The following is a 12,904-nucleotide window of genomic DNA, read 5'->3' as shown; positions in this document are numbered from 1 at the left end:
GACATTGGGCCTCCACTCAAGTAATCCCTCAATGCAAGAATACTTAGTTCTATTAGTAAACCTCGCATTGAATGATGCTCACCTTCCCGAAATGATTGCTGAAGACAAATGGGTGCATAAGCAAATATAGTGAAGAAAGCTGATGGTATCCTGCTATCAAAAGACATGGCATCAGAGATCTTAAAGTCTTGAAGGTAAACAAGCAGCCATTTAGCTTAGAAGCAACAAAGCACACATCTGGTGTGATCATGAGATGTCGAAGGGATCAGGTGTCAGGCATCAAACAACAACAAAATCATGTCATTGTGAATAAGGGGGAGTACGGAGTGGTGACCCAAAGCCCATCTGTAGGCAACTGGACACCCCTTTACAGAAGGGTCTAGGGAAGAGACAAGCCAGTCAGGGTGCAATGTAGCAATGATGATACATACAACTTTCCTCTAGTTGGTAAGTGCTTCCCCCCCACTATCATGATCCCAATTCTACCTTACAAATATGGCTAGACCAGAGGATGTACACTGGTATAGATAGGAACCAGAAACGGAATCCAGGACAGATGAACCCTTTAAGACCAGTGGTGAGAATGGTGATACTAGGAAGGTGGGGTAGAAAGGGGGAACTGATTGGGTGAAGGGAGATGTTGGACAGTGTAAGATATGACAAAATAATTTATAAATTATCAAGGGTAAGTGTGGGAGGAGGGGCAGGGAGGGAGGGGGGAAAGAATGAGGAGCTTATACCAGGGGCTCAGATGGAAAATATGTTTTGAGAATGATGATGGCAATAAATGTACAAATGTGCTTTACACAGTGGATAGATATATGGATTGTGATGAACTGTACGAGCCCTTAATACAATGATTTAAAAAAAAAAAGCCAAGGAATGTTTTTACTTCAAGTTTATTTAAACAATGTAAGCTTGTCAGAGGACAATAAAGAGATTTTGTTGAACAGGCTTAAAGCAACTGTTTATGTTCTTGTATTTTTTGATTTCCAACCTGCCGAGTTCCATGTTTGTATGCATTTGTGACGTAGCATGGATTGGTTTGGGGGACACTTTCTCCATAAACACTACCATTGTGTTGACAACACGTTGGACTTTTTGTTCTTATGCTCTCTGACTATTATATCTGGAGGCTACCGATTTTTAAAAAATGACATTTCAGTGTGGTCATTGTGATCCTCATGGAGGATTGTTGATGCTTTCCTTTGGCTAAAGTAGGAGCTGGGTCAGAGTCGGTCCACACCGGTGATGCTTGTTCTGTGTTGTTTTCACAGTTTTCAGGGGAAACACGTTTCCCTTGCCACTTGAACATTCGATTTCCCCCAAGATTTATTTAGATTTCAAAAGTCTAGGTGGTGTTAAAATAACATTGTGTCATTGAATATGTTTTAAAGGCTTGGCATTTTTTCTCTCACATCAAACCTATTAAAAATAATCAGTGTTGTTGTGTTTATGTAGAGGTTATTCTAAATGTATGCGCACAGAGAGAAAGCCTCATTTTTCTGCCTCTAAGCCGCCATCGTGTCCTAAGTGCAGTCTCTTGCCTTTTTTTAGCAGTTACAGGTTATCTACTTCAGAAAAGGGAGTGGATTTCCTCTGATGATAATTCACTGTGGATTTGTCATTCAGTTAAAAATAGCATCTGTGAACGCGTACCTTGTGGACAGTCCGCAGTGAGAGCTACAAGGACACTGAAGACATACCGTCCTCCCTGGAATAGGTCCTGATGTCAGTGGGTGTATTCGGAAAGGGTCGAACCAAAGAAAGCAAAGACAAGCACATGAGGAGCAACACTCCAGCCGACAAATGGACGCGACAGCCCTCGGGGGCCGAGGACGTCAGTGGGGCTGTGATAGAGCCCCATGGAACTGAGGCGACATACACGGTGCAGAAAGAACACACATTGTTTTGTTAGGCACGATAGATCATTAGAAGTAGCTACAAACAGTTTTATGCTTTCTAGACCACAACCTTTTGAACTTTCCTAAATCTAAGTAGTGACCTGTGAGATCTGCCTTATCACCATGGCAACACTGACATTCAGCCTGTCACATATTGACATGGACGACGGGAGCACTGAGACCCTCCCTGTCTTCCAGCCGAATGGAGTTGATTCCTTGTTGGCACCGTAGAGCTTTGAGAGGCTGCATCTGTTCTAAGGCAGATTCTCAGTGGTTTGGGTGCAGATGTTACTGGGCCGACTCTCCCACCATTGGTTGGTCAGTCTACTGAAGTAGGCTGCCAGCCAGAGGCTACCTGAGAGCGTTAAGTGTGTTGTTGGGCAAAATCTAATTGAAAATTGCATTCCTAGTTAGCGTGAGATGGAGTGTCTGGCTAGAGTGGAGAAGGGTTATCTCCAAGGAGGTACTTGGGATTCTCCACATGCCTTTCTCCATAGTCTTATCTAAAGCATTTTGTTGTTTGGCTCATGTCTATCTCATGCCACCCCCCACCTCCACCTCCCATTTTCAAAGCTGGTCTACCTGTAGTGGAACAATGAGAAGTTGGAGTGTGGTGAGATTTTAATTTTCCCTGATGGAGCTAGCTTTGCTTCATGCCTTCCTAGAACAGCCTTCATGTGTCCAATAGTCATATTTGATGAATAGAAAATAGAAAAATAACCTTTCTGTAAGAGACCAAGCTGGAACAAAAGAAAATGCTGAGTTTGAACACCCCAAAAAAGGATTTATTTTTTTAAAAATTATAACTCATGGTAGTATATATTGTTTTCATGTACACATACTGAAAACCAAATTAAAAACAAAACAACAAATAAAATAGCTGTTACTAAATTAAACTATAATCAGATGCCAACCAGTGCTACTGCTTTCTCTACGTGCTGCTAAAATCCTCTGGTTCACAAATTTTAAGGCCTGATGTGGGAAGAGCTTGCAGCTTTTAATTTTCTTTACAGTTCAGTCTTCAGCAACTTGAGAGCTTTCTTCATGTTGTCACTCACTAATAGAAGGAAAAATTAAGAATCAGTATGTCATCAGTGACTATTTTGGCAGTGTTAGTCACTCTTCAAACCTGGGTGCTTTGTTCATGGTTTAATGTGTTTTGATTTTGTTTTTCTCATAGGATGAACAGTTGGTAGTCATCTCCCCCCTAACATTATTCAAAATAGATTTTGTTGTATACAGTTTGCCTTTCTCATTCATTCCCCTTATTCCACGCCCCTTACTCTAGAACAGCTCCCTTAACAACTCCACTAGCAGAAAATAATTTTGATGATCTGAAGAGTAAATTTTAAGTCATAAAACATCGGCTCACTGTCAGTAATGAATACCACGTATTTTGGAAGTAGGTGACACAGTTATAAGTGATAGCAAACCAAGTGCTTTACACATATAACTTCATTGAGTCCTCACAAAACGATCAATAGTCTATGTATCAGAAATGATGAAATAGATACAGGGACGCTTGCTCCAGACACCACTGCTAATAAGTGGTGGAGCTACTGCTGCTGCAGTGTCCAAACTACTGATGACTGTGCTGTCTGGGGCATTTAATTAAAACGATCCATAGGATTATTAAGATGAGCTGCCCATGGTTTATTCCTTCCACTTGTTATACATGCATTCTACCAGGCACTATGATAATACCTGGGCAAGGCAGCTGATTTTAAGGAGTCTGGAGTTTTATTAAGACGTTTGCTACTATCTGGAGAATGGCTACTACTTGGAAGGTGAGGGACCCTAATCCTCCCAGCATCTCTTGTAGACATTGCTAATGAATATTGCTAGTAGACAGAAGGTTCTGTTGCCTGACACAACCTCACCCTGCTGCCCAACACAAGGTTCTGAGTCTGCTGCCCAACAGAAATTTTAGGGACGATGAAAATCATCAGTGTAGGCTGGTGAGCCCTTCACATGTGGCTCATGTGACCAAGGGATTTTCAACAGGCACATGTTACCAATGGCTGCCAAATTAGACAGCACAGTTCAAGGTGGACACCATCACTATTAAAATGATCTCAATTGCTTCCTAGGATGAAACCAAATGTTCTTCCCAGGGGGACTCATCAGATGCCACGTTGGGTACCTTCTCTGCCTTAAATCTCCAGCTGGTTAGGAACTCAGCTGCTAGCTGAAAGGTTGATGGTTCAAACCCTTCTCAGGAGAAAGATGTGTTTGCTTCTATAAAGACTTTACAGCCTCTGAATGTTACAGCTCCACTCTACTCGGTCCTAGAGGGTAGCAGAGTCATCAAGTCCATGGCGGTGGGTTTACTTTGGAACTGATGGCAACAGGTATTGGGTATATCATGGAAAGCGGGTGGCCAACTATTCCCATTGATTTCTAAACTTAAACTTCAGAAAGTTGAAGTAAATTGTATGTAGACCACAACACCGTTTGCACTCATTACTGGGTAGGATCTCTGCTGCTTTGCCTGAGAGACAGCTTGAAAAGCGGCTGTGCTTATGTAAGGTCATAGAAGTCCTTTAAAGAAGAAGCTGCCTAATCGAAGTCATTCGTCTTTGGTGGAGGGCCAGTGTGACTTGCCCAAGGACATAGGCTAGTGAGGGTTCAAATGGCGTCTCTGGTGTCCCAGAGCAGTTTTTTCTAACCTGTCTGATTTGCCTCTTACTTCCATGACTGCCGAAATGGGGCTGCTGAAAGGAGACACTTACAGAGTGCTGCATCGGAAGGCTCATAAGCATAGAGACGATTTGAGTATCTTCCAGTGATGTCCGCTCTCACAGTCAGGGATGGATCTGCAAAGAGCGCAACAGGAATGAGGGGCTTTGTTTCCAAGCCGCCCCTCGCACACAGCGCAGCTTCCCTCCCCTGGTCCAGGGGGAGCACGCTGTGTCCCTTCGGTGCAGACTGCTCCATTCCTTCTGCCCCCCTGCCGCCACCCCCCTGGTGGCTAAAGCATGCCGAGAACAGTCACAGCTGCATGGTGCTATTCGTGAAGAACATTTTGAGACCTACTGTTCTCCTCTCTATAGCAACCCGACACCAGAAAAATTTGGATTGGGAGCTAGGGAGCTTGGTTGGATGGTTGTTTTTTTTGTTTTTTTTTGGTGAAAATCTTGGCATTCTCTACTTCAGGATTATTTTAAACTCTTAAGTGACTACACTATAGTTGAGATGTACTACCAAGAGCAACCTAGATGATTAGGAACACACATCCAATGCTGGTCTTTAAAATAAAAGGGCTTTTAGTGAGTTAAAGAATACAATCCCTTAAGAATAGCAAAGACCAAATAGCCATGTTTTGTCCCTCTATTTTTTTAATTGTTAATGGGCTACATTTAAAATAGAGACTGCCTTTGCATGGGCATAGATTTCTCTAACTTAAAATCTATTTTTATGTTTATGTTTAAGTTATCAAATTATTGAGAGGAGGGGGGTTAAAAATAAGGTACATGCTATAAGAGCTGTAAGAGCCCCCAATAAAATGATTTAAGGTACATGTATCGGTATGTATATGTGTATGCATATGCATATGTGACTGCCTGTTTAGAAAGTGTATTAAAAATAAGGTGCACTAAAGGAGGAGTCTCAGAGAAGTATCACACTGGAGGAGTGTTTACAAATGTTTCCTTTTGAGAGAAATGCTTGAAGAAGTCTAATAAGACCATGTACCCTGGAAGAGCGATGTGATGCGTGAGGAAGGTTGGATGAGGACCCAGAGAGCCACCTTTGATAAGCCTGCTTTGGGTGCCTCAGCACCAGCACTTAGACCTAAGGCCTACAAGGAGGCTTCTGTGGGTGCCGTGGATACAATGACCCGATTGGATCTTTGTAATGAATCAACACAAGGCTTTGCTACCCACCCAGTGATTCACAAACCTAGCTGCCCATGGGAAGAACCTGGAGACACTTCAAAATCCTAAACCTTGGGCCCCGTCCTCTTTCCCCTGCTTTTCTAGTCTGACTGGTCTGAAACATGCCCTGGTGGGTGTTAGCATTTAAGAAATAGCCCTGCAGGTGATTCTGATGTACAAGCTGAATGGAGAACTGCTGAGTTAGGGCAGGCTGCCTCAAAGCCAGTTCTGAGGACTGAAGGCCTGGGGTGTGAGTTACAAGCTTCTCAGACAGGGATACTGGAGAGCCGGGGACTCGACCGCACCAGTACTTGACATAATTGGATTTCGACGTGAAATGTCGAGAATGTTTTTGCATTGGAGCTTGAACTGAACATCAGAATCTGACCCGATGCACGTGATTTTTTGCAAACGAAAGCAGTTTCGGTCAGTCAGCGTTAGTTGGCGTGGTTAGTACGTGTTGTTTAAACCTTTTGCAGCTGTGTTCCAAGCGTTTTGCTATAACTTTCTTAGTTTTTGTGCTTTGTTTTTGGATAAAATATGGGTCCTGAGAAAGAATTTTTTGAAAAGAATCATCAGGATAAAGAACTGGTTAACTGTGTTGTCAATATTGATGCTAATTTAGTAAACCCTTTTAGAAAACAGGTAAAGTGACACCAACAGCAGACCACATTAGACAGATTTTTTTGTTTTTAAGAGAAAGCCAGCCAGGTCCTATTGATAAAAGGCAAAGAAGGGAAAAACTCCTAAAACCAGCTCCCAGTGGATTTTATGGAAGGGACTTCCTCTTCCAAACAATGACTCTCCTTATCTCCTCTCCACATCCGTGTCCACAGATCCAGATCCTCATCAGTCTCAAGGTATGGGCCAGACTCTAGTTGTTAAAAACTTTTTAAATGTGTTTCATATTTAAATAATATCATTTAACTCTGAATTTATTTACTTAGACATTTCGGTGTCATGTTTTGTATAAATAGGCAAGGGTGGGATAGCAACTTGGTGATCGAGAATGGATTAATCCATTTCAGTGATTTCTTGTGGGGAAATGGATTGGGAACTCGACTGCATCAGATCTTGATGCTCCTTCTAGACCGGATTCGTGTCAAGGTCTGGGTTTCTACTGTACTATACAAAGAGTTCCTGCACAGGATGTGACCAGATGATCTCTTAAATGGAAAGTCCTTTTAATTTAAGAACACGTATGTATGATCAATATGCTAAGCTGCTCAGGTTGGAGGTTCAGGCCCACTCAGAGGCACCTTGGAGGAAAGGCCTGGATGTCCAAGTCAGCCATTGCAAACCTTATGATTCACAGCTCTACTCTTCCCAAGGCTGAGGAGGCTCAACACCTCCTGGTTACTGGCTAAATGGTCTAAAGCCTAACAAACCTGTCTATGATTTAGCATTACTAAATAATAGATTAATATTTAATAACAGAAAGCACGATTAAATTAGTGCTTTTGATAAGCCGTCTTTCCCCCTTTCACTTGTTTTTCTTTCCCATATTACACATATAATTAAGCACATGAATTAAACAGGTGAACTACTTGACTAGTATGAGTTCCGCTATGCGATTGATTAAATTATTGATTGTCCTGAAAAATTATTGTGACGTCTATCAAAGCCAAGCTCAAGTCATTCATCACGCCATTCCACACGTGTGTATGGAGAGGCTACTTAGCACAATGTCATGGTGGGAATAGCATGGTGAGCAGAAAAAGATATGGTTCCTGAACTTAGATGGTCATGGAAGATAAGCACATTTCAAATATTTATGAATTGCTCAATAAATGCAACCTGATACACGAGGAATGTGCTACCAGTGTAAGAACATGGGGTTCCCAGAGCATGCAGTGGGGCATTGACCCAGTGAGTGAGTGACAGTGAGGAGCGAGGAGTTAACCACTCAGCTTGGAGGGACAGAGACAAGCAGGAAAAGCTGCCCAGCAGAAGGAACCCCATGGGAAGTACTGGAGGCCAGAGGGAGCATGGGACGGCTCCTTCACCTTTGTATTTTTTACCTCCCAGCTCATATTCTTCACTTTAACAAAAAACATATTAAAAACGTCAAGGAAGAAATTCCAATGTATGAGTTGAAACTTGGCTTGATTAAGAATTCATTCATACTTTCAGATGAGATGTGTTCAGGAAAAACGATGAACACATTCAGGGCGTTAACAAGGTTCCATTGAGTTACTAACCACAAGGTCAGTGGTTCTAACCCACCAGCTGCTCCTTGGGAGAAATATGAGGCTGTCTGCTGTTGAAACCCAAAAAGGGCAGTGCTACTCTGTCCTGGACGCTGGCCGTGTGTCCGAATTAGCTTCATGATGGAGAGCTTTCTTAAATGTGGCAGCAAGTGAAAGAAACTAGCAGTTGAGGGGGAACAAAGGCATCCATGGAAAAAGGTAGTAGAATATAAATAAGTTGTGAGATTTAAAGAAATGGTATACTCTTACCAGAGCTCAGTTACATTGGTCAAGGTGGGGCAGTGGGTGAGAGGAGAAGGACAGAGGAGGGATAGGGTGTTGCTTGTTTCTTTAGCACGTGTTTCATCTCATTGTCACTTCCACTTACCAATGAACATAATCCTGGGCACATACTGACCATCAGGGGAAAGGTGCTTGTCAGTGGTTTCATACTAAGATTTAAAAAAAAGAAAGGAAAAAAAAGTCATTTTTTTCATGCATTTACACGTTACTTATTTTAAAACTTGTTAGTTCAGAAAACCATCAAGCGTTGGGTCAGGAACCTCAAGGTACCATAAGGCACATTTTATCCACAAAGATTTTTTACTATAGATGGAAAAGTAGAATGTGCAGAAGAGCTGAATGTATGTGCTAAAGAACAAAACCTTTCAGGAGGGGCCTGGGTGCACTCTTGTGTAATGCGCAATGTCAGCTGTTCAAACCCACCTTCTGAGAGGGACGGCGCCCTGAAGCATGTCTTAAATACATAAATCAGTATGACAGCCTCGGGCACTTTATGAGACAGTCCTGTGAATCAGAATGGACTCAGAATGGACAGGGTTTTGTTTATAGTGTGAGGAAGATATCATGAATAAAGTAGAAACGAGATCAATTAATTTAAAAAAAGGAAATATCAGGTATGGACAAATTCCAATAATAGGATTGCCTTGAACATCTCTCTATCCATTCTTCCTTTAGCATTTTAAATATATACTTGGCAAGATACAGTTTGATGTTTAATGAATGCAGTCTATTAGAAGATCCATGCAGAAAAGTTAACATCGAGGCTCCATGGGTGAGATAGAATAAAGTAGATGCCAGTGCAGTGGGCCACAAGAACAGGGCCTGGGACCCAGTCTGCAGGTTGCAGTAAGAATTTCTGAAGTGGGTAAAGTTGGGTTAATAAAAAAGCAATAGGCATCAGCTACATGGAATGGAAGAAACCTACTGCAGGCAGGAAAAGAGCATGCCCCGAGGCACCGGGAGAACAAGCTGAGCACTTTCTGATAGGACCAAGTGCTCAGAAGGACTGCAGTGCAGGGCGTGTGATGAAGACAGTGGTGGGAGAAGGTACGGTATGGAAAGCTGCTTCCAGGAATGCCTTGCACACAGGGTTTCCATGCGCTCAGACGCAGATGAGCACTGCCAGGGAGACTTCAGAAGAGACAATGATTCCTGCTCTGTCTTTGCGGGGATTCTGTGGGGTTTGTCTCATAGAAATGAAACCGTTCAGTAATACTGCAGTAAACTAGGCTAAAGTGAAAATGCATAACATGAAAATAGTGGTTCTGAGCCTACAAGGAAGTGACTAATAGCAGGCATGTCCAGAATTTAGAAGCAAAGGGCTTCTTGACTGGTTGGCCACTGTGGTTGGCCAGGAGGCTAGTGTAAAATGGGGTCACTTTTAGTGAGAAAGGGGGATTGTGAAAGCCGAGCCATTTGAAAAGCCTGGAGCAAGGGAATGCCTTCAGTGTTGAGCATGTTGGGTTTAAGCTACTGATGGGTCTCTGGAGCATGGGGGCACACAGCCGAGCTGGGGTTGAGTGTTTGGGTAAGAGACGGAAGTTATCAGTGTGTTTGTATTGAGTCACCGTGGGTGTGCATCAGGCTGGCTAGATAGAGCATAAATTATAAAGAGAGAAGCACATCAAGGACAGCTTCACCAAGTCAATAACATTGCAGGGAGGGAAGAGAAAGAGAAGCCAGCGGATGGGAAATGAGGACGAACTGCCAACTGTAGAGGAAGAGGCAGGAACAGAGAGGAGGAGCTGGAGGGGGAAGAGAGCATAAGGTTAATGCATTTACTTCTTTTATGGCTTTAGCCTTTGGGGAGGAAAGTTAACCCTGGTTTTATGCAGAGTAGGAAAAAGGCATGCCAAAAAAAAGGGGCTTTAAAGTTAGTTATAGTTAGATGCAGACAGCCGGAGAACTGTCCCTTCTTTGGAAAGAGGAGACCAGGCGTTAGAGTGGGCTTGGAGCGACCGAGCACTGTAGGAGGAGCAAAGGACATGTGTGCATGAGGCGTGGTATCTACACATTTTCCAATTATTACAGCAACAGAGAGAATTCTGATCACAGGGGAATACGTTTCAGAGACCCTAAAATGATTAATTACCAAATAAAAGTGTAGGCATGCAAGGTAGATTAAAAACATACAATAGCCTTTCTGTTTCCAATTTCTGAGCTGGAATATTTGGAAGCGACCCACCCCAGTTGATGCAGTGTGACAAAGGTGAAGACACAGGCGGAGATGAACAGACCCCTCCATTTCGACAGTGACGCATGGGCAAATGTCGGTGATTATGAGCAGCAAACTTACCACTAGGTTTAGAAGGACAAACTGCTCCGCCAACTTTTGGATTTCTTTATTTTCAGCAAACACTTTCTTTAAAGCTATGAGAAAATGAAAGGCATCACACACTCCAGCGCCATCATTTAAAACCATTTGTCTCTGTCTTATTTTAAGTTGAACTCTATTTTCATACACAATTCTATGTTTCCCTTTCAGTGACATGGTACCTCTAGATTGACTCTGCCTTTTTTTTTACAATCCCACATTCATCTATTCAACTACTTAGTTTTTTTTTCAGTCCCTCTTTACTCAATGACTATTATGTGGTGGGCACTGTTCTCTGAACTCAGGTTCAAGTGAAAAACAAACAAAACCACATTGGACTTTTTGCATAGGACTGAAACCCTTGGGTGGGAGAAAGACCATAAGCAAGTGAACAAATACATACACATCAGTTTCAGGTGGAAGATGTGTACTCTGAAGAAAAAGACAACAAAACGAGGGGTCTAGAAGCTATGAAAAGGCCAGGGGACGATTTTCCTTATGAGGGGACATTGGAAGGGTGATCAATTCTAAGATCTGGGGGTCGGTCACATTATGTAGCGGGAACTGCAGAGCCAGAGCCCTGAAAGGAGAGTGAGCTGTGATGCCTGAGGAATGGAGCAGAAGCAGGCTGCGTGGAGTGGAGATCGCAAGGGGAGATGGATAGGGATTGGTGGACAGCCTAAGGCCTGTTCATATGCAGCCTTGTAGGCTGTGGCTAGGAATTTGGATTTAATTTCACCTCTGATGAAAACAACTTGGAAACAGGATTTAGAAGCCTCGATTTATGCTTCGGATTCTGGGTGGAGAATATGACTGTAGGGAGCCTACTCAGGTCACCATTATTCGAGATAAGACATGGGGTTGGTAAAGTACAGACACACTAACTACAGTACCTAAGACGAAAAGAAAATACAAGGCAGTTGTGAAAAAAAATTAGTAATTTCCAAAGCCAGGACAGCAAACCATTAAAGTGTGGGGCCTTAGAGAATCTTCATTGGCCCTGAAATTATGATAGTCTGTTTTTTCAAATTATAAAGACATGGTTAAATGATATGTGACAATATCTAAAAATTCAACATAAAATAGTATTTTTCACTCAACTGAGCTAACTCTTAAGGCTAAAAAGATGACTAGTTTTAACTCTGCCCCTAAAGCTAAAAACGCATCAAGATTATATTTTGAAGAAGAAATTACCTTGACTGTGAGGACATTCATCCAAGTGATGGATAATCATCAAGGGCTTGTTGCTTTAAGAAACAAGAAGATGGAATACATGTTAATGAGTAGGATTTCATGTATTGTTCAAGATCACTAGAGGGCGCTCTTGAGAGCACTGGCAAGAGTTCTTTGGAGTCTTGTTTTTTACCTAGTCTTGGATTTATACAAAGCTTCTTCATATGTCTGGGTCCAGATGAGTTGATCACCCCAACCTAGAACAAAAGGAACCAGTCAACATAAAGCAATATGGATTCAGACCCAAATCTGTTGACAAACAATGGAAAAACTGCAATAAAGATACACACCATACTAGAGAAGAAAAGTCCCCAGAGAAAATAGAAACAGATACAAATTGTGTCAAATCTAGGACACATATCAAAATACAGTCTTCACACAAGTCACAGCAAAGACTGGAAACTAACAAGAAGTTGCCTCCTACCTCTGGACAGGGTCTGAGGTAGTTTGGGCCGGGGGTCTTTTGTGTCCTTCTTAGCTCCAGGTTTCACTGTTGTATCCTTGGCTAGGGTATACGAGAGGGCCACAAGGAGCAAGACTGCTGACACCAATATCTTCTCCATGACAGAGCTGATAAGGGAAACAAAGTTAGTGAAGCAAGGCTGAATTAGCCCTTGTCAGTGTAGTGGTTATGTGTTGGGCTGTGATCTGCCTGGTGGGCAGTTCGAAACCACCAGCAGCTCCTTGGGAGAAAGACTAGGCTTTCTACTCTGGTTACCCGTTAGTCTCAGAAACTCACCGGGGTCACTATGAGTCAGCATTGACTCGATGGCAGTGAGTTTGGCTTGGAGTGTCTTCAGATGGCACCCCAACAGTGGGATACAGCAGAAACCGAGGTTCTGCTATGACTGAGCACATGCGATCATCACGAAGGGCTATCTACCACAAGATTATTCTAAGAAAATGTGGTATGTGCAAGCGTCTGTCTCTCCCGTCTCTAGATAGGTCTATATGCTATAGGTATAAAGGTGTAGATTCATATAGAGATAGAAATCTATATAGAAATCTCTGTATAAAGACATATAGAGATAATCGATCTTAACTGGTAATATAGATGAATTTTAAATATGTAGTAGAATAAATATA

At 42.5% G+C, this 12,904-nt stretch overlaps 1 protein-coding gene across 1 annotated transcript; it reads right to left on the bottom strand.

Annotated features, from left to right (window-relative positions):
* Positions 1 to 2,747: 2,747 nt before the first annotated feature.
* AGR2 (anterior gradient 2, protein disulphide isomerase family member) lies at positions 2,748 to 12,385 on the bottom strand. Its single transcript, XM_075557588.1, has 7 exons — positions 12,243 to 12,385; positions 11,952 to 12,015; positions 11,780 to 11,832; positions 10,568 to 10,641; positions 8,357 to 8,420; positions 4,637 to 4,720; positions 2,748 to 2,961 (listed from the first exon to the last, which is right to left on the bottom strand). The coding sequence occupies exons 1-7, from the start codon at positions 12,379 to 12,381 to the stop codon at positions 2,912 to 2,914; spliced, it is 528 nt and encodes a 175-aa protein (XP_075413703.1). The 5' UTR covers positions 12,382 to 12,385; the 3' UTR covers positions 2,748 to 2,911.
* Positions 12,386 to 12,904: the final 519 nt, after the last annotated feature.

This window comes from Tenrec ecaudatus, chromosome 9 (assembly GCF_050624435.1).
Source record: "Tenrec ecaudatus isolate mTenEca1 chromosome 9, mTenEca1.hap1, whole genome shotgun sequence".
In the NCBI taxonomy this organism is placed as follows: domain Eukaryota; kingdom Metazoa; phylum Chordata; class Mammalia; order Afrosoricida; family Tenrecidae; genus Tenrec; species Tenrec ecaudatus.
Note: the sequence above shows the minus strand (reverse complement) of the source record. Positions and strands in the feature narration are given on the sequence as shown.

What these genes read in the sequence shown, in the direction of transcription:
- AGR2 (XM_075557588.1), bottom strand. Translation starts at nt 12,381, where the DNA reads ATGGAGAAGATATTGGTGTCAGCAGTCTTGCTCCTTGTGGCCCTCTCG. An exon ending in TTGTATAAATCCAAGACTAG is followed by an intron (nt 11,833 to 11,951) that starts GTAAAAAACAAG and finishes TGTTTCTTAAAG; the next exon opens with CAACAAGCCCTTGATGATTA. An exon ending in TGAATGTCCTCACAGTCAAG is followed by an intron (nt 10,642 to 11,779) that starts GTAATTTCTTCT and finishes ATTTTCTCATAG; the next exon opens with CTTTAAAGAAAGTGTTTGCT.